This window comes from Grus americana, chromosome 25, assembly GCF_028858705.1.
Source record: "Grus americana isolate bGruAme1 chromosome 25, bGruAme1.mat, whole genome shotgun sequence".
In the NCBI taxonomy this organism is placed as follows: domain Eukaryota; kingdom Metazoa; phylum Chordata; class Aves; order Gruiformes; family Gruidae; genus Grus; species Grus americana.
The window spans coordinates 5651365-5669774 of NC_072876.1; the positions used below are offsets into that span (position 1 = coordinate 5651365).

At 58.1% G+C, this 18410-nt stretch overlaps 1 protein-coding gene across 2 annotated transcripts in view; it reads right to left on the bottom strand.

Annotated features, from left to right (window-relative positions):
- The window catches only part of CNTN2 (contactin 2), a 33205-nt gene extending 18697 nt beyond the window's left edge, over window positions 1–14508 (bottom strand). Inside the window, exons 1-2 of one of the 2 annotated variants that reach the window (XM_054803568.1) lie at window positions 14388–14508; window positions 1655–1775 (exon numbers count right to left, since the gene is read on the bottom strand). In XM_054803568.1, the coding sequence (XP_054659543.1) occupies window positions 1655–1709 (55 nt within the window). In that variant the 5' untranslated portion in view covers window positions 1710–1775; window positions 14388–14508. Of the gene's footprint in view, window positions 1–1654; window positions 1776–14136; window positions 14290–14387 lie in introns of those variants that run through there. The other variant, XM_054803567.1, reaches the window with a different exon arrangement.
- Window positions 14509–18410: the final 3902 nt, after the last annotated feature.

The window sequence follows — 18410 nt, forward strand, 5'->3', positions numbered from 1 at the left end:
ATTTGGAATATGCTGAAAGTCAGACCTGGAAGGCCCAGGTGTCCAGGAGGCTGAACGCTTTCCCTTTGTGCTGAGCCTCGTTGGACACCAGGAAATGATAAATGTCTCAGTTGAATGTTTTCCAAGTTATATTCCAGTTTATGAGGACATCAGCAGCAATGCTTTTATTGAGCACAGGCAGCATAGCCGTAGCTCCGGAGCACTGACCACAGCCTGAAGCCTTGGCACATGAGGGAGCTGGGCAATTAATTGGTTTTATAGGAAATCTGAACACACATGTGCACAAAATCAAAGTGGTTATTTCTGAGAGCAGCTCTCTGAGGAACAGAGGGTTATTTTTAACGAGAAGCTTTCTGAGGAACAAAGGGACAGCGCTTTGGCTAGTCTTAGATTTCAAGATTTTCCATGGCTTTTACTGAATGAAGAAAGGCCAGAGAGATTTTTAGACTTTCCTGACAGCCTTGTTCATTAGAGAGTCGTCTCTGTGCACTTCATAAGCTTTAAACCTTGACGCACTGCTGGGAAGTCATCCTTTCGGTGATGTGGCAGAGGGAGGGCTGGCGTTACCAACCCAGCTTCCCAGGGCTGGAGCTGACAGCCCAGACCTGGAGCCTTTGGGTCTTCACCCACTCCGGAGTGTTTCCCTGAGCCTCACCTATAGCCGGTATTATTTTGTCCCTGGTCCCTCGCTCGTGTTCACAGTGAGGATTTCTGTCTGTCCCAGCTGGCTCCTGCGATCCTGCATCAGCAGCCAAAGGTCAAGAGCAAATAACCCTCCCAGGCTTTCCAGTGAGTCATTTTTTGTGGGCTCAGCTTGGATGGGGAGCAAGTTGCAGGAACTCAGCTGGTTAATGGGAGAGCCCAACTCCATCTTGCTGCCTCTACCAGATTTGGGTCAGACCAATTTCCAAACAGGCTAATTGCCTCCCAATCTAGGGCAGCCACCCCTCCCTCTGCCTCCTCGGGGATCCAGAGAACATTAAAAGGTAATTAGATATTTATAAGGACAGGCGAGCAGCCTGTGCCTGGGATGATGAATTATCTTGACGACGTTATCTAATTCTCAGTTGTCTGAAATGAAACGTCTCCCTGCTGAAAAGGGACCTTCAGAGTGCGGCCTGAGACTCCCCGAGATCCAGAAATGGTCCCCGATGAATGACAAATGGGGGAATCTTTGCAACCAGGGCACAGCCAAAAAGGCATCCCTAGAAAAACCAGGAGGTGAAGCGAGTCCTGGCAGGAGGAAATTCCTCCTTGCGCCGAGGCCAGGACGAGCCCGGGCAGCGCGGGCTGCAGAGAGGCACGGTCCTGCCAAGGCTTTACCTGAGGTTCTGCATCTCCCGCGTTTCACCTACATTTGAATTTAAAACGGGGGAAATGTGTGTGTCAACAGTTCCTGTCCTCTTGAGCGGTACGAGAGAGGTTGGACATAGCACAGACGCGTTCCCTGGTTGCATAAACCCAGGAGAATCGGACTTCAGCATCGCTGCGGCCATGAAAGCCCTGTGCAGAGCACGGAGGGGCGCGACCCGGGCGAGCAACGCCAACACGTACATGGCATGCCCCGGGCAACGTCCCGCTTGGCACCTCCGACAGCCCCTCGCAGCTCTCCCACGGAAACCTCCGGGCCGGAGAAGCGAGGGGCTGCTCTTACCCAGAAAGGTGACGACAACCAGGGATGTGCGGAGAAATCCAGCGGTGCCTCCCATCGTGCGCCTCCCGCCGGGTTATGGCCTCTGCGGCTGAGCCTCTGCGGGTGAGTGGGGACGGCAGCCCTGCCGAGACAGAGAAAGGAGTTATCCGAGTTATCTGCAGCATTTCTGGGGCTCTGCTCGGGGCCAGCTGCACGTCCCTGCTGGCCACGGGCCCGGGGTGAGAGTCACTCGGGAGCAAACATCCAGCTGCCCGGAGAGGAGCACGCAGAGTTTGAAGGAGCTCTTTCTTTCTGACATAACAGATCTCGTTGGGAAATTGTTCCTCCTCCCTTGCCATTCGCTATTCTTCCTCCCTCCTCCAAAAATAACGCTTCCTTCGTAGCATTTTTTATTAAAAAACACAAAGCCAGAAGCACACAGGATATTGGTAGGGGGGGAGGAGGAAGAAATAATTTGTTCTTGTTATTTTGTGAAAAAGGCATCTTTAATTGAAACTCTTCAGGCAGGGAGTGACTGCTTTTGGGTGCTGTGCCAGCCCCGAGTCTCTTGTTCTGGAGAGGTTGGGGGGACCCAGCTCGCCACCGCGCACCGCACCCCGGTGTGCAGAGCATCCGTGCAGCGAGCTCACGCTTGCAGAGTGGCGTGGAAAGCGAGCGGCACGAAGTGGCTGCACAGGGCTGGGTCATTTCCTGCTTTTCTTCCAAGTTTAATGCATTTGAATAGTTAATCAAGAGATAACGGAGCACCAAGGCATTTCCTGGTGCCGTGAGACACGTTAGTAAATCGGAGCAGCGATTTCCCGTCCCCTCCACAGACTCCTGTCATCCAAGATCTCTCAAAAAGAAAAAAAAAACCCCAAACAAAACACTGAGCAGTTTGTGCAGACCCTGGTCCCTGCGCTCTCCTGGCTGCACCCACCGCGGGACCAGCTTCAGCACACGCACCTCTTGCCCTGTAACTCCGGCCGGGATGCCGGGCCGGGATTTTTTTACCCTCTTTGTTAACAAACGCTTTTGAAATAACGCACCGAAGAGCCCCGCAGCCCGGCGGAGCCTGACATTCCCCGGTGCCCTCCCAAACGCGCACCCCAGTGAGCTGCTGCTGAAGGCGCTGCCAAGAGCCGGGCTGCTCGTGGGCTGCGGGTGCTGCTTATCCCTCTGCTCCAGCTGGTGCCGCTTCCACTCCTCTCCCTGCCCATCTGTCTGCCCGAGCAGGCAGCGCCGCTCCTAAGCTCCTGCGAGCAGGGATTAGCTTTCTGTCCCGTGGGATGCAGCCCCCTGTATGTTGCTGCTTTTAAAAATCCAGCGCCCCGCTCGTGACTAGCAGCCCTTGAAACGCGGCTGAGCAAACGGGGCGATAGTCCCGTGTTTGCTTCGCGTCCTGCCTCCGGGGACCCTGCCGGGGTGGGAGAGCCACCTGGCCCCTGTGTCCCCCACCCAAAAGGGAAGATGTTGCTACCAACACTTGAAAGGGAGGAGGCAGAATCCCAAATCCTCTTTGATTTTTATCTTGCTCGGGTCAGAGGGCTGGATCCCAGCCTCCCGGTCCAGCGCTGACAGAGCGGAGCCCAGCCTGCTTGTTTGTACCCCGGTTAAATATTTGTTATGTGACAGGCCCCTAAATAAGGCTGGTGCTCAATTGTTCTGCGTGGCCGAGGAAGTAGGGACCCCTGCCACGAAGAAACGGCAGGAGAGGGCCGAGCTGTGTCAGACCGGCGATTCGGGTACGACGTGGAGAAGGGCGTGAGACGCATTTACATGAAAGCTGCTCCACGCACTTTGTTCCAGCAGCCCTGAAGTGAGTCAGTCACATGAAATCACTTGATGTCAACGAGAATCATGGCCCAAATGGTGTCCTGAACCCACAGCCTTTCAGCTCACACTGCCTCATTGTTCCCCTGCCTTCACCCTCTGCCTGCTTCTCTCTCATGTGTCTTGTGCTCACGTCGTAAGCACTTTGGGACAAGGACCAGCTTTTAGCTCGATCTGTTTTGCATGCAGCGCTGTGATGTGGGCTTGTAGGCAATGCCAGCACTGCACTAATTAATAAGTTGACTTTTCCAAGTCTCCGCAGTTTGGTTTCTTCACCAGCGTGTTGCAATGCCCAGGGTTTGTGAAAAGCAGCGAGCATCGGAGCTGTTCCTACACCCAGCGGCAGCAAATTAAAGCAAGAGAGCCTCGCTCCATCGCTGCCGGCCCCGTCTTCTGAGGCTGAGGGTCCTCTGCCTGCGCCCCAGGAGCTGCCCACAAAGGCACTGCCCGGCTGCAGCTTTGCGCTCTTCCATTCGCTTGTCTTCTCACTTTTAAAACAAATAGGAAAGAGCGTGGGAAAGTTGGATTTTGTTATTTGTAATAAGGAGCGGGCGGCGTGAGGAGGTCGGGGAGCGCGGTGTTGGCCATCCGCCCTCCCGGGGGGCTGGAGGCTCCTCCGGGCTGCTCCTGCCCCTCCGCCCCGTTCTGGTTTTATCAGCACTTTGCACGTTCTGCCCTATGAAACAGAGATGCTGCGTTTGAGCGAGAGCGAATTGCATCCTGCCTCTCCGGGGTGGTTTCGCCTAAACAAGCAGCGGTCCCAAGGGCTGAGCTGAGATCTGGTCAGGAGGGAGAGGAGGGTGAGCTGAGATGCCCTTCTGCAGGAATACTTCTGCCAGCATCCCCCGTCGGCTTCCATCCCTGCAGCTGGGCAAAGCTGGTGTCTTGTAAAAATTAAGCTGGTTTGAATTATTTAATTAGTTATTGATTCATTATTTATGATGTAAACTACAGCTTTGATCCCCAGATCTGCTGCCGGCTCCAGCTCTGCAGCTTCCCTCTTTCCACCCCGACCCCACATCTGCTCTGATCCTTACTGGTCCCATCATTTTCTCTTCTCACTTCCTTGTGTCCATCCCTCCCATTGCTCCAAGATCCTCCCCCCCAGACACATATTTGCTCCTGAAACCCTCGGGGCTCTGTCCAAGGACGAGACGTGCGGTGCTGCTGCTCTGCAGGCGCGGAGAGGGAGGCTTTTGCAGAAGGGGCATGGGGAGATGCTGCTGGTTCGCTTTTTTGAATCCAGCCTCAGCCCAATCCTGTGTAAAAAATTAGGAACGTGATACCCAGGGAGAGCTCCGGGTACGATCCACAGCAAACGAACACGTAAGAAAGTAACGGAGTCATTTCTACCAGTGCTGACGCTATATTTGTTCGCAATTAGAGACTGGATGAAATAATCCTCTCAGAGACTGTTTCGCGTGTTCCTGATTGTCTTATCACCTAAGTGCCGCGATCGAATTGTGCCCGAGGGCCTGACGCTGCGAGATTGCACCTGAGGCTGCGCTGGGACCCTGGGGGCATCTTAACGCCGCGACCCCAAGCCGTGGATCCTGCATCTGACTCTGAACTTCTCCGAAGCATGGGCGTGTGCTTTGTGTCTGATATTTCGGCCTGCTCTCCATCCTTAATTAGAAGAGGGTCCGCAGGGACCTGTTCTTTCCCCTCTTCGTAGGGTATTTTGACAGTCACTCGAGAGCCTTCTGTTGTACTGAAAGAGGATCTGTCATCCCTGCTAATGGATGCTGTCATTAATACTTCCAGGAGCAAGGGAGGCATGGGCACACTTGAAAACACGTGCATTAGCCCTTTCCTTGGAGCCCCTGGGAGCTGGGAGCGATCCATTATCGTGGAGGCAGAGTTAAAGAGCTGCGTAGAGATTCTGAGTCCTCCTGAGCCTCTGGCAGAGGAGATGTTGCCTTGTCCAGCGCCCACAGCTCCAGTTCTGACTGTGGAGCAGCATCACGCGGAGGAGGCAACTCCAGCAGGACTCCGGGCGTGGGGCGAGAGGGTCAGAAATGGCTTTTGGTAGGAGATGGGCTTTAACAAAGAGGTGACTTGGCCAGCACGGGCAAAGTGCAATCTATTACCGGGATAAACGAGTGCAATTCAATCTTCTGTGGTCAGGTGATGAGGTGAACGTTTGGGTGTAAGTGGGGCAGCTCCTGCTGCTGCAGCGTTCCCCAGGGAAGGATTGCTCCTGAGGATGGGTGACGCAGGAATTTGCCCTGTGCTGTGAGTGCCCCTTTTATTAAGGATGCTTGCTAAGGCTGGAAAGGGCACGCTTTTGATCTTTGCTGGATTTTGGCTTGCAAAACCTGTTCAAGGTTAGGTACATTTTGTCCATCTCCAGAACAGCGTGTTTCAATGAGTTGCAAATGGTTTTATTGTAATGTATCTGTCCTCTTGTAAAACTGCCTGTGCTCAGGAGAGGTTGATTTAGATGCAAACTCTGTATTAAGCCTTTCCTGAGCTTTTTTTGGGTTCGGATTTGTTGGTGGCTCCAGGACCTGCAGCGGCTGCTGCTGCAGAAATCCTGGGCCATCCAAAAGCCATCCTAAGCAGTGAAGTCTCCAAATGAGCACCAAAAGCACCCTCAGAGGGGTGCAGAGCCCTGCAGTGGGGTTCAGCCTTCCCTGGCTCGTCAGTCATCCCAGAACGGACACCTCCCCGGCGTGGGTCAGGACCCGGTGCAGAGAAGTGCTGCGGGCTCTGCCGGCTGCTGCAGAGATGTGTCCCAGAAACACTTCTAGCAATAGCTGGGGGGTCCTGCATGCCCCCCCTCCTGCCTGGGTGGGTTGGGGTCGCTCTTGGCATGTTAGAAAAGTCCCAGAGTCTCTGCCCTCACGCAGCTTTGGAAGGCAGAGCCCTTCTCTGCTGCTCTGCAGGCGGGGGAGCAGCATCAGCTGCTTTCCCAACCGTCAGTGACACCCTGCTGTCCCTGTGCCATCCTGTCACCCTCACCCAGAGTGTGCGGGACGGCTGCTGTCACCACTGCAGGGACTGCGCGACGGGCGCATTCACCTGCTCCGGGCTCCGCGTTCCCCGTTTGTGCCCCGATATTTCCCCGAGGAGCTGGGCAGCGAGACAGAGGGAGGGGACAGATTGGGGACCTGGAGGAGGAGAGCTCTCCCGCCGGCTGTGCTTGCACAGGAGGAGCTGAGGCTGGTGCAGGAGGCTCAGAACCTCCAGCCCGAGGCTGCGGGAGCAGATGGTGCTCACAGCCCAGCCTCCTTCCCTGCCGGCAGCTCCCCGCCGGGCCACGGCGATGCCACCCGCAGCCGGAGCTGGAGCCGAGGCTTTCCTGTCCGGATGCATTTGGTATCGCTGATGGGCTGAGGCGTTAGCACAAAGGGGGGATGCGCTCTGCAGGCTGCGGTGCCCAGCGCGGCGCGTCCTGCCTGCGCGGGGGCTTTGCTGTGGGGCTGGGTGAAGGAGGCACCTGCGGACCGGGACCTCACGCCCAGGTGGGGTGGATTAAAGCAGATGTTTCCAGTCTGTCGGTCTGTCTGTCTGTCCGCCCGGTGAGCCTGCCCTCGCTGCTGCTTTTGCACGTGGGCCAGGCAGGCAGGGGCGGTGCGGTGCCACGGCCGCAGTGGTCAGCAGCCCGGGGACAAGGGAGATGGTCTATGGCAGAGGGGCTGAGCCCCGGGACGGGGGCAGAGCCACCAGGCAGGGAGCAAGGGGCTTTCACAGGCCAGGCTGACCCAGAGCCCAGCAATGCTGCCCTGGCCCCGTGCCCCTGGTGTCAGCAATTACAATCAGCCCTCGTTAGTATAATTGCAGGCAGGGCTGGGCTCTGCCCTCCCAGCTCCGGGCAGCCTGGAGAGTGTGATGGAGGGAGGTAAGGGGGGAAAGAAGAGAGGCAGATGTTTGATTTGGGGGTATTCAAGCACCCAGAGGAGGAGGGTGGGGAGCTGCAGCGTGGCAGGGCCCTGTCAGGAGGGGATGGGTGCGGGGGGTTTGCCCGTTAGCATGGCTGGGAAGGGTGGTCCGAGCTCCCTCGGGGTTCGTATCGCTGCGTGCTGGCGCTGTGGTTTGCTGTGGTTTGCTGTAGCTCTGGCTGGTTTGTGCTGCTGTCTTGCAGGCTTGGTGGCTGCTGCCAGTTTGGGGTGCCCCAGCTGTGCTGTGGTCTTAACCCCCAGCACGGCCCCTGTGTCCCTGTCCCTTCCCCAGCGAGAGCCTGCAGCATCCTGCCCGCCTCTGGGGGTGCTGGTGGGGGTAGAGGTACGGCTCGAAAGGACGTCAAGCAGCAAAGTGTCAGTCTGGGGGTCGTGCACCGTGCAAACCTGCTTTGCTTGCTGCTAAAAGTTAGTTGCGTTTGCCAGGGCACCCCCAAAACTCTGGGGTGGGGTTTTGTTTGTCTGGCTCTGGTCCTGGCTCTCCTCCTTTCCGTTGAAGGGGCTGGGTGCGTGGTCCTGCCGTGCGGGGCTGGGCAGGAATGCTGCAGGACTCCTCGCAGTGCACTGCAAACCAATTTACAGCTGGAACGATTCTGAATCACCATATCCATGGAAACTAACGGGTTCTCCCTTTGACACGGATGGAGCATCCGGAGGGATGCGCTCTGCTCCCTGCCTGAGCGAACCTGGTGGGGCCAGGGCCCAAGGTGCGCGTGTGCACGGGCACTAACGAATTGTTTCAGGATTTGGGGTGTGAAATGGGTGGGGGGCAGAGCCTCGCCTCGCCCCCATGGCTGTACAGTATTTGGGGTGAATCAGCTGGCCGGTACAGGAACATCTCAACACGTGGGGTACCCACGCGTGGGCTTGTCTGTGCTCACACACGTGTGCGTGGGGCAACACGGCACCGGGGAATGGTCAGTGGTGACTCCAGCGCTGCTGGGTTTATTTTATTTAATGTCCCTGGTGCCTGCCAGGGGGAGGAAAGGCTCTGGGCATCCCCTTCCCTGGGCTGTGAGACCAACTGGGGAGGGGACGCGCGCTCTCGCCCTGCACCAGCCCCTTGGCTACGCTGCTGCGTCTTGGCAATCACCAATTAATTTAATTGTACCGGAACTGGTTTGATATGGATCAATATTTGATCAGCAGCTCCTGCTCTTTCCTCCCAAGGTGGGTGAAGGGAGGGGAGCGGCTCAGAGCGGCATGGGGGTGTAGTGAGAGGGGGCAGCCCAGATCATCCGTTGTCCTGGAAAAGATGGGAGAAAAATCTCTGCGAGGGGAAGGAAAGCCCTGCCCGCGGGACGCGGGGATCTCTGCTTCAGCAAATGCATCACTGGTGTGACCGGGGAGAGCCCTGTGCTGCTGGAGGGGGACCGGGCCACCGCGCTTGTGCCTTCTGCATCAATTTGTCTATGTTAGATGGACCCCGGTTTGAGCAAAGCGCTGGGAGAAGAGCCGATGCTTTCGGGCTGCACCTCTCCAAGTGGGTTCTGTGGGGCTTTACGGGGATAAGTGTGTGGTGTGCCACAGGCGAGGCAGTCCTGATGCCTAAAAGCAACCCATCGGCAGGGGGGGTTCAGCTTCACCTGGGGACAAGATGGGCCAGTCTTGTCCTCCTCACCCTGGCAGAAGGAGCAGGCAGGGCTCTCTGATGCGATCCCAGCGGGACGGCTGCGTTAAGGCACAGTCTCCAAGCGTTCTCTGTTTTCTCTGTCTCTTAAGTGCTTTTTCCTAATAATCGGTTGGTGCATTCGTGTACATCATGGGTCACGGCACCTCGTTGTAAGAGGGTCTCAGTGGGAGTTTTCTTTCGGTTTAGCCCCCCCGCCAACAGGCAAACCCCCGTGCTTGTGCCCAGCTCGGCACCTCTTTGTGCAGCAGACAAAGCCGGGATCTGCGTTCGGTCTGGAGACGTGGGCTGGGTGTGTGCGCAGCGCTGGGGCGTGATGGGTTTGGGGCTGGACCGGTAAAACCTAACTGTAATAAAACAGGCGAGGTTATGAGTGGGCCTGAACAAACACTTTTTACTGCCCTTCTGTTGTGTTGGGCAGTTTAAGTTTTAGATCTGAGCATTGTAGTTAGTGTCTTTGCTTCCCCCCCCCCCCGCCCCGAACTGGCCAGATCCCATCCCTGTCTGCAGTCACCTTAGTGCCTTGGGGTGGTGGGAATCCAGCCTGAGCTGTGTGAGCTCTGCTGCAATAAGCCCTTGGTAAATGCCCAAGGGTTTGGAACTGAAATGTTTGATGGGACCTGAAGGGTTCCCCGTGGCCGGAGCTGGCTCGTGCCACCTCCAGGGGAGACCTCGGGGGGCATGGGCAGCGCTGCCGGGGCGGCTGCAGCAGGAAATGCCGTGGGGACCAGCGCAGCCTGTTAGAAAGCAAAGGAGACCAACAGAAACAGGCAGGAGACCTTCCCAGGCTGGTTTTGGACCCGGGGGCCGAGGGGATGGAGGAGGCTTTGCTCGGGAGGGGATTTCCCCACGAGCTGCCCGCTGCCTCCAGGCTGGGCACGAGCGTGGTGTTTGAGCGAGGCTGCTGGCGTGCGGCTCCGAAGCTCTCCCTGCAGACTTGTATTTCAATCAATACAGCCCGAGTCGATAGCAGCTGGAAGGATGCTCGAAGTCTTTGAAAACAAGGCCACAAGTGGCTCCCGTTTAGCACACGGGTGTTTGAGAGACGTCTGCCTAAAATCCTCGTTAACGCCCTGATTACGGTTGCTAAAATTCCAAATATTGGGCCCTTCTTACAGACACTCCCCTGCAAACTCGCTCTGTTACAACCCGTTCTCTAAGCATAGCTGAGCACAGCCTTGCAACCGCTTTGCCCGGGAAACGCAGATTATTCCTCTGGGGTGGCGCAGGGATGCCGAGAGAGGCTGAACGTCGGGCTGCCGCGCTGGCGGGAGGGACGGGAAGGGAGTCAAAGTCTGGCTGCGCGCGCTGCCATCATCTCCCCGCAATAAAACTCCAAAATAAAGCTTCACGTCGCAGGTTTTCCTTTCCTCTTACAGCACGACACCACGCATTGAGCACGCACAGCTCAGCTGCGGGGAGCTCTGCCTAAACCCCGGGACATCCGCAGCGCTGCCAGCCTCGCAAACCCACCCACTTTCTGCTATTAGTGCTACCGTGGCGTCAGCAGCAGAAACTCTTTGATGTGGCACCGGTATAAATAGCTCCTACCTGCCATGGAGCCCTGTCCCCTCCCCTCCGCTGCCTGGTAAATCACTTGGCAGGAGCCCGTCCCGCGGAGAGGCTGTAGCGAGGAAAAACAAGTGCAGAGCTCGGGGAAACCTCCTGGCTAACGCAGCCCCGGGAAGGTGATGCGTTGCGTGGGGAAGCCCTAACACCTACCAGCCCGTTGCGCCGGCTGCCCTGTTTGTGTCGCCGGGTTAGGTCCTGCCAGCAGCAAGAGCCTTCCCGGTGTGGCGGGGGTCCGTGCATGGCACCAGGCATCTGCCCCAGCCCCGCAGAGCTCCTCGCCTTGGCCCTGCTGCGCTGCTGGGTGCTTGTGCTGGCCGTGCCAGGGGGTGAGGGGTGCTGGGGGGGTGCGGTATGCCCGGGCAGAGGGGACCTCGGTGAGGCGGTGCTGGAATCCTCTCCCTGTCCCCTGCAATGCTGTGGTATTTATTTTGCTCCTTGGAAGGCATCGTCCCTGTGTCCAACGTTCTCACCTTTCTCACCGGTGTTGCTTAAAGTGGTTTTAGTATTCAGTGCCCAAATGGTGCCAAGCTGCTCTCTTTATAAAAACAAGCAAGAACCAGCACAAAACGTATATCCCTCTTCCTTCCTCCAGCATAGGCTCCCTGGTTTATGGCTCTCTGGTGCAGGACTGACAGCTCTACAGGCTGTACGATAAGTAATACGTGTAATAATTTAGGACCTAGGCTGCTGTTGGGGGCTGTTCAGTATTTCACAACTATCTGCGGGTGGGAATGCCGCTCGTGCTCCCTGAGGTCTTGGGGCATCTGCCTCGTGGTCGTGTTGAACGTCCCTCCGGTAAGATCCTGGACCCTATGCCTGTGTCATGGCAATGGGAGTGAGAGTGTGTGTCATGGGGAGGAAAATGTTTTGGGTTGAAGGAAAGAGCTTTTGTGTATCCTGAGAGTGGACTTTATTTCCCCGTCTGCCGAGACCTATTCCTTCTCTGCAGCTCCACAAGCACCCAAAGACATCTAGTGTCAGGAAAAGATAGAAGCTGTCTAGAAAGGGCCTGATATAGCTTATCACAGCAGATTTTAATAATGTTTCTTCCCTTCTATTTATGTTTTTTGACTCTTAAGGGACTCTCTAAGGAAGCCTCTTACCTCTTTCTGTGTATCTGCACTTTAACAGCATCTCTGAAATCCCCTGGTCAACGCTGGGCTTTCCTACGTGATGCATTTGTTTATATGGCAACGCCGCGAGCTAACGTGGCGCGAAGAGGATGTGTGCAGCGAGGTGGTCCCCTTGCTGCAGAGCCCTGAGCTTACAGGGTTGCCATCAACCCATCCCAGAAACCTTCCTGGGCATCAGTGGTTCCTCATCCCTGGAAAGCCGGGCTGATAGAGCACGACACTGATTTAGGAAGGCGAGACGTGCCTCCAGCTGTGTAGGATAACTACAGGCAGTGCTGTGTTAACCCAGTCCTCGTGAGACAGAGCAAAACCCATCGCTGTGTTGAGCAGAAGGGCGAGCCCGGCGCGGCGAGCTAGCCCTGTGGCCACCAAGCCCGGGGCTCGCTGGCTCCCGCAGCTCTGCTGAGCGGGGGAGCCCTGTGCCCCTCAGCTGGGGAGCTGTCGGGAGGCTCCCTCGGGGCGCGATGCGTTCCAGGTGACTGCGTGGGTTCGTGTCGCACCCAGCGCCTTCAAGGGACCATCTCAGAGATGGGGGTGGGGGCATGGTGACTGCAAGGAGACAAAGTGCTGCGGGAGACCTTGGGGCTTGCAGGGGTTGCTGAAGGGAGGAGGCGCTGAGGAACGCGGCGAGGTGTCTGCCTCTCGTCGGGCTGATGACTTTTCATGGATAATTTGGACGTGCATAAAGCACGCAGGGCAGCTGAACAGCCGGGCCGTGCTTTACCGCACGTGAGCCGAGTCTCCACGTGGACTCCCAGCTCCATGGGCCAGACCCTCCGTGCACCGCGTCCGGTGCGTGCGTGGGAAATGCCTCCCTAAGGACATGGTTGGGTTTTCTGCCTTTTGTGATTCGCTTGTGGTAAGTCTGCAGAGAAAATAACAACACAGGCCCTTCAATTCTCTGCAGGTATTTTGAGTGACAAAAGTCGTGGTTGCTTTGTTTGATAGTAATTGGTCAGGTGATGGAGAAGAGCGTTAGCATCCCTTTGTCTCCATCTGCTCGTGCTCCAGGGAGAGTGTGCAGCTGGGCTTGACATGACCCTCTCGTTTCCTGGGGGTTTTTTAGCTTTGGGTAATTCTAATCTACCTCTGGAAAGTACAGTTATTTCTAGAAAGTTTGAGACCCCCTGCTTTCCTGTATTAGCAAAGCAAGTGGCTTTTGGGGTTGGGGGTGTTGCTGTCGGGTGTGCTCCGTACTAAATATACAGCCTGGAGAGGTTCATCTGCGGATGCAAACCTGTCCCTAAATCTCCTGCAAGAGCCTGTGCTTCAGCTTTGCTCCCTCAGAGCTTGTTGCGGCCGTGCCTGGCGATGGTCTGGGAGGAGCAAGGGCCGTTCTCGGGGTCTGGCTAAAGCCTGGGGCTGTGGTTGCTGCTGGGGAGGACTTGGGTTGCTCCCAGCTCTCGGATGTAGAGGCTGCTGCCTCCCGTCCTCAAAGCAACTAGTGTTTCCTTAGAGAGATGACAATCTATGAATACTCCCCAGTCCAGCCAGAAGAATAATGCTGAGGCTCGTGGGAGTGGTGCAAACCTGAGGGAGTCGGTGGGTCAGGACGGGTGAGCTGCAAAGGGAGGAGGGAGCTCAGGAAGTTTTAAGACGTGGGACTGGAGCCCCACGAAGCACCCCCAGCCTGTCCTGCCTGGGCTGGGCAAGTTCTTGTCCATGACTTTGCCCGGAGCCCCTCCAGCTCCCCGCTGCCCTGAGCTTCCCTGGCACGCTGCGAAGCCCCGACCAGCCTCAGACGCAGAAATCCCCCCGTGTGCCCGGAGCAGCCCCATCTCCCACCCCGCTCACGGGGGTGCATGGGCGGGGGGACTTAGGACACTGCGGTCTTCCTCGTCCTCCCTCCCTGGAGAGGGAACTCGGGTCTCTTGGGCTGCTCTCGGCTCTGCCAGCCCGTGCTGGAGACGCTGAAATAGTTTTGTGCAGCAAAAGCTGTGCGAGCCCCCCGCCCCTCCCGGGCACCGCGCTGAAGATGCCTGACCCCGCCAGCGGGCTCTCAGAGTGCTCCTAGCCAGAATGCACCAGGAAAAGCATAACAGTAATAAATAATAATAATAAAAATATTCCCAGACTTATCCCGTAAGAGACATTTCTGCTGACAGCTGTGTCGACCTCGGTTGCTCAGCCCCTGCCACAAGTGCCACAGCCGTAGCCCCCCCACCCCCTTCCTCCCAACTCCACCCCCGGCTCCTCTCCAGCGCAGGCAGAGCCCGCATCGCCTGCAAAGCCATCACCCGCGAGAAATGCCCAAACCAACCCCTTGCTCTCGCCTCCCCGTCCCTGCCGGAGGCGAGCAGGATCTGGCAGGTTCCCTCTTGCCGGAGCAAAGCTGAGCACGCCCGCGAGTTGGCTCCGATGGGGAACGATGCCCTGAAACCCGGAGCCTCTTTCCTCCCTCGCGGATGGAGGAAGGAGGGCGAAGGCGCTTACCTTGTGCGGGATGGATGCGTGTGCGTGAGCCAGGGGCCCGCGGGGCCCCGCCGCTGCCGGAGGCTCGGCTGCGAGGCAGTGCTTGGCTGGTGCCTGCCCGAGTGTGGATGTGTGTGCCCAAAGCCACTGCAGCATCTCTGCATTAGGATGTGCTCCTCCCTCTCCTCCCTCCTTGCGTGCGCGCTCCCTCGCTCGCTGCCAACCACCACGCCGGTCCCTGGAGAGGGTATTTTTTTTCCCTCTGCCTTTACCTCACTTGCCACAGTCCAAGGACCAGTCAGGGAGGCAGAGCGACTTGCAGCATCATGCATAATTCATGCCCTTCCTCAGCCTCCCCGGCGGCTGCTCCCACCAGTCCCCAGCAGAAGCCCCTCGGCTGCACCGATCGCCGCTGGCTCGTCCCGTCCCTGGGGCCGGAGCAGGTGTGGGCCCGGGGGGCTGAGCCCCGGCTGGGGGATGGCAGCAGGATGGGGGGCTGAGCCCCGGCTGGGGGGGTGTCTTGGCAGGGACACCCACCTCTGTGCAGCGTGTGCGTGTTTCTGTGCATGTGCACACCCCCGTGGTTAAATATACGTGTATCTGTATAGATACACACGTAACCAGGCTTACATGCACGCTGGGGAGATTGCTTTATAGCAAAATTTTGGGAAGCTCCATCGAGCCGAGTGCAGCCATCGTAGGTGGTGCCCGACCTGCGCCGCGCCGGGGAGGACGGGGTTTCCTCGCAGCAGGGTTAGCAGTCTGTGACCGAGGGGGTGGCTCTGCGTGCTGCCTGGTGCGGGGCTGGGGGGTGGCAGCGGGGTCAGCTTTGGGTTTTTGGGTGCGCAGGAGCCGTGTTTGGCTGTTGCTGTGGTCCGAGGGGCTTAGGGCTGGGCTTGCCTGCGTTGGCAGCGCTCTGCAAGCAGTTGCTGTGCCCCCTGCAAGGCTGCACCCAGAGCCCTTCCTGGTGAATATTTGCAGCCACGAGATCTTTGCTGTTTTCTGGCTGGTCTGTCTGGGTGGAGTGATGCTATGAGAGGTGAAGGGGATGCTCCAGGACCTCCTCCGTGACATCCTGCAGGCACTGAGGTTTGGGGGAAAGGGATGCTGCTGATCCCATCCCTGCTGAGCGAGCTGAGGTGCGAAAGACCCCCGTGGCGTGGGGTTTTGCCGGTGGGCAGGTTGCTGCCCTAGCAGGGACCACCCTGCCCTCCCCATCCCTCCCAGCTCCAGCCCAGACCTGTTAATGATGTAAGTAGATCAGTGGGCGCTGGGGCTGTCCACAGGTTAATGGCCTGCAATTATAGAGGAGTAATTAAGGCATTAGTATCTCTATTGATTGACAAAGCTCCAGCGGTCCAGACTCCTCCAGCAAATGGGTGCAGGCAGGAGGGTGCCTGTGATGGAGCGGAGCGCGTCGCTGGTCCCATCTCCCTTCCCCGGCTTGCCCCGTTGTCTGCTTCCCACTGCCGTTTTGGGTTGAGACTGGGAGAAACTGGGCACAGCCCTTCCCACAGCCCTCACCTGGGATAGCAGGCGGTTTTGCTGGACAGAAAGGAAGAACGGGGTCGGATCCTGACCCCCAGCAAAAGACCTAATGGAGGGAAACCCAAGGGAGGTGATGAGCCCCATCCCCGGTGGAGGGAGGGGGACCTGCCCTCTGCCCCCTCTCTTCCCCGTCTCTGCTATCAGCAGCTCTCCGAGGGTCTCTCCGCAGGTGACATGGGCATCGGTGACCTCTTGGGTGTTCGACTTGCGTAGACGTGTACCGAGAGCACGGCGATAGCAGCTGGGGGAGGAAGCAGCTCTGTAAGGGCTCCCTTGGATATTCCCGGTGCCGGCAGTGGATGGCTCTTAGCTACAGTAATGGGCAATAGGCTGGAGCTGCCTCTCCGAGGAGGAGGAGGGTAATTGGAGGCAGTCTGCCGGCATCGATCCAGTCCTGCCGCCCCACCGGGCGGGCAGAGGTCAAGGAAGATATGGGTGTCATTATCGTGCCATAAAAAGGGACGAGTGCTAATGCGTGCGCGTCTCCCCCTGTATCGATTGCGAGGATGAGGATGGGTCCGTTGTCGCTCGCTCCTGCATGATGAAAATGCCGTGTGTCCTGTGGGAATGATGGAAGCAGCCGCCTGCGCAGCTCTTGGCGAGGCTGAGCCCTTGGGTTCCCGTGCCTGTGGGCAGTGGGAAATGGTGGCTTTGAGGTACTGGAGGGGTCCCTGGGTTCCAGCTACTTTAAATTTCTGCATAAGGGCGAAGTGCAATTCCTTCTTCGTCCACCCTTGAGGCAGGGACTGAGGGTGGCTGGTTCCTCCATCGCCCCAGTCTGCGCGGGGGAGCTCTCCTACGCTGGGCAAAAGGTGCTTTATTTCCTCACTGCTGTTCGAGTAAGTGGTGGGGAGGGGGCAGACAAAGCCCCCGCCGCAGCACCGGAGCAGGAAGCACTAATACTTCCATCCTCTTAGCGAGGGCCGCAGCAATTACATCTTCATTAGCCAAATAGGCTCTGCTGGTTTTCTCCCTTCCTTCAGCCCGTTCTTGTCAAGGCTTTGCACCAGGGAGCCTCTGGTAAGAGCACTTCAGAGCCTCGGGGCCGGGAAAGGCTGGGGAGTGCAGGATTGGCCCCGGGGGGAGGCAGCACTCACTGCTCGGCTTCCAGGACGTGCCGGGTCAGGAGGGGGGAGCTGCTGCTCCCTCCCATGTGATTGCTGGGCCACGGGGGCTTCGTCTCCAGCTTATGCCGTGCGCTTCCCGAGGGTGTTCGTGCTGCAGCTGGCACGGGCAAGGATGCAGAGCTCGCATCATGCCCACGCTCAGGGCTTGCTCCCTGAGCAACCGTTGCTCCTCTGTGCCTCAGTTTCCCCACCTGGAAGGATGCCATCGCTTGCACCAAGGCCTCACTGGCCTCCGAGGTGGTCGGCAAAGGCTTTGGGAGGAGCGTTGTGCTCCTGCCCAGATCGCTGGGAGCTCTTGGAGTGGCTCCTCTAACGCAAACGGATGCTTCTCGTGGGCTGGCGCCTGCGTGCGGTTATTTAAAACTCAGTGGACAGCTAGAAGAGGAGTTAAACTCTGGCTTTCACAGTGCTCGCCTGGACAGACAGACATCAGACCGGGCATCGGATGAAATCCCGGGGGTGCGCTGTGTCCTCTTGGAGGACGGGCTCTTCTCCCCATGTTGGGTGCCCTGCGTGGTGCTGCCAGCCCACCCACCCACCCGTCGGGCAGCGGCACGGCGCTGGCTGGGCTCCTCGCCTCGACGGGTGATGCGCAGTGAGATGTGCCGGCACCCCACCTCCCCGCCTGCGCAGCCGCTCTCATCCCGTTCGCCCGGGATCCTTCGGATGGACTCGTCCTGGCACTTCAAGCTGCTCCCGTGTTTCAGCCTCTAACAGTTTTTAATGAGCGAAGCGTTTCCTGGGGCTCAGCAGATCTGGCTGTGGGTGGGAGATGTCAGAGCACCCAGTGCAGGGGGGGGCTGTAAAAATACCGGTGGGAGAGCTGCCCTGCTTGTGCCAGCTCAGCCCCGCAGCCTGCTCAGGCGCACCAGGAGTGAGGACCTGCTGCTCCCCAGACCTTTTCTGCAACCTCACGTGAACCTCTCGTGCTGTGTCGCAGCAGCAGAAATGCAGGAGCTGCTGCACGGAGCTTGCACGGGCTTTGGGAACCGTCCCCTCTGCCCTTAGCCCGCCGAACGGCCGTGCTGAGACAAACTGGGGGGTGGGGGGGCTGTGCTGGAGGGTTTGCTCCCGTCCCACCACCCTGGCTGCTGCTTTCACATCTCAGTGCGGTCCGAGCTCCGCACCTGGCTGTTGGAAGATGCTTCTAAAAACGAAGCATCCACGGCGTCTTGTTGCTGCCAGTCTTGGCCCAGGGCTTGTACCGCTTTGCCTAGATAAACCGAGGGCTAACGAAATGGTCTAGCGGGGTAGCAAGGGAAACACCGAGGTTTTTAAGCCGCTCGGTCAAATTTGCTTCGGGAGCAGCGCTGACCTGCTGGGAGGGTGCGCCGCATCTCCGCAGCCGTGTTGGGGCAGGGCAAGGCGTCCCCTTCGGATGGCTCCAGGGCAGCGTCCTTCGTCCTTCGGAGCGGCCGTGCCTGCCTGGGGAGGGGCTGGCGAGGGAGGGTGCTGCTGGGGGACACTGGGGACCGGCGCGGTTTGGTCGGCTGTGAGGGGCTGCGTGTTGGGCGCTGGCGGTGGGTGAGCAGTGGTGCCGGCTTTTACCCCAACAGAAAGGAATCGCAGGCGTAGCATGAGTTTTGAACAATGTTTTATTATATGTTTAGTGTTCTCTAT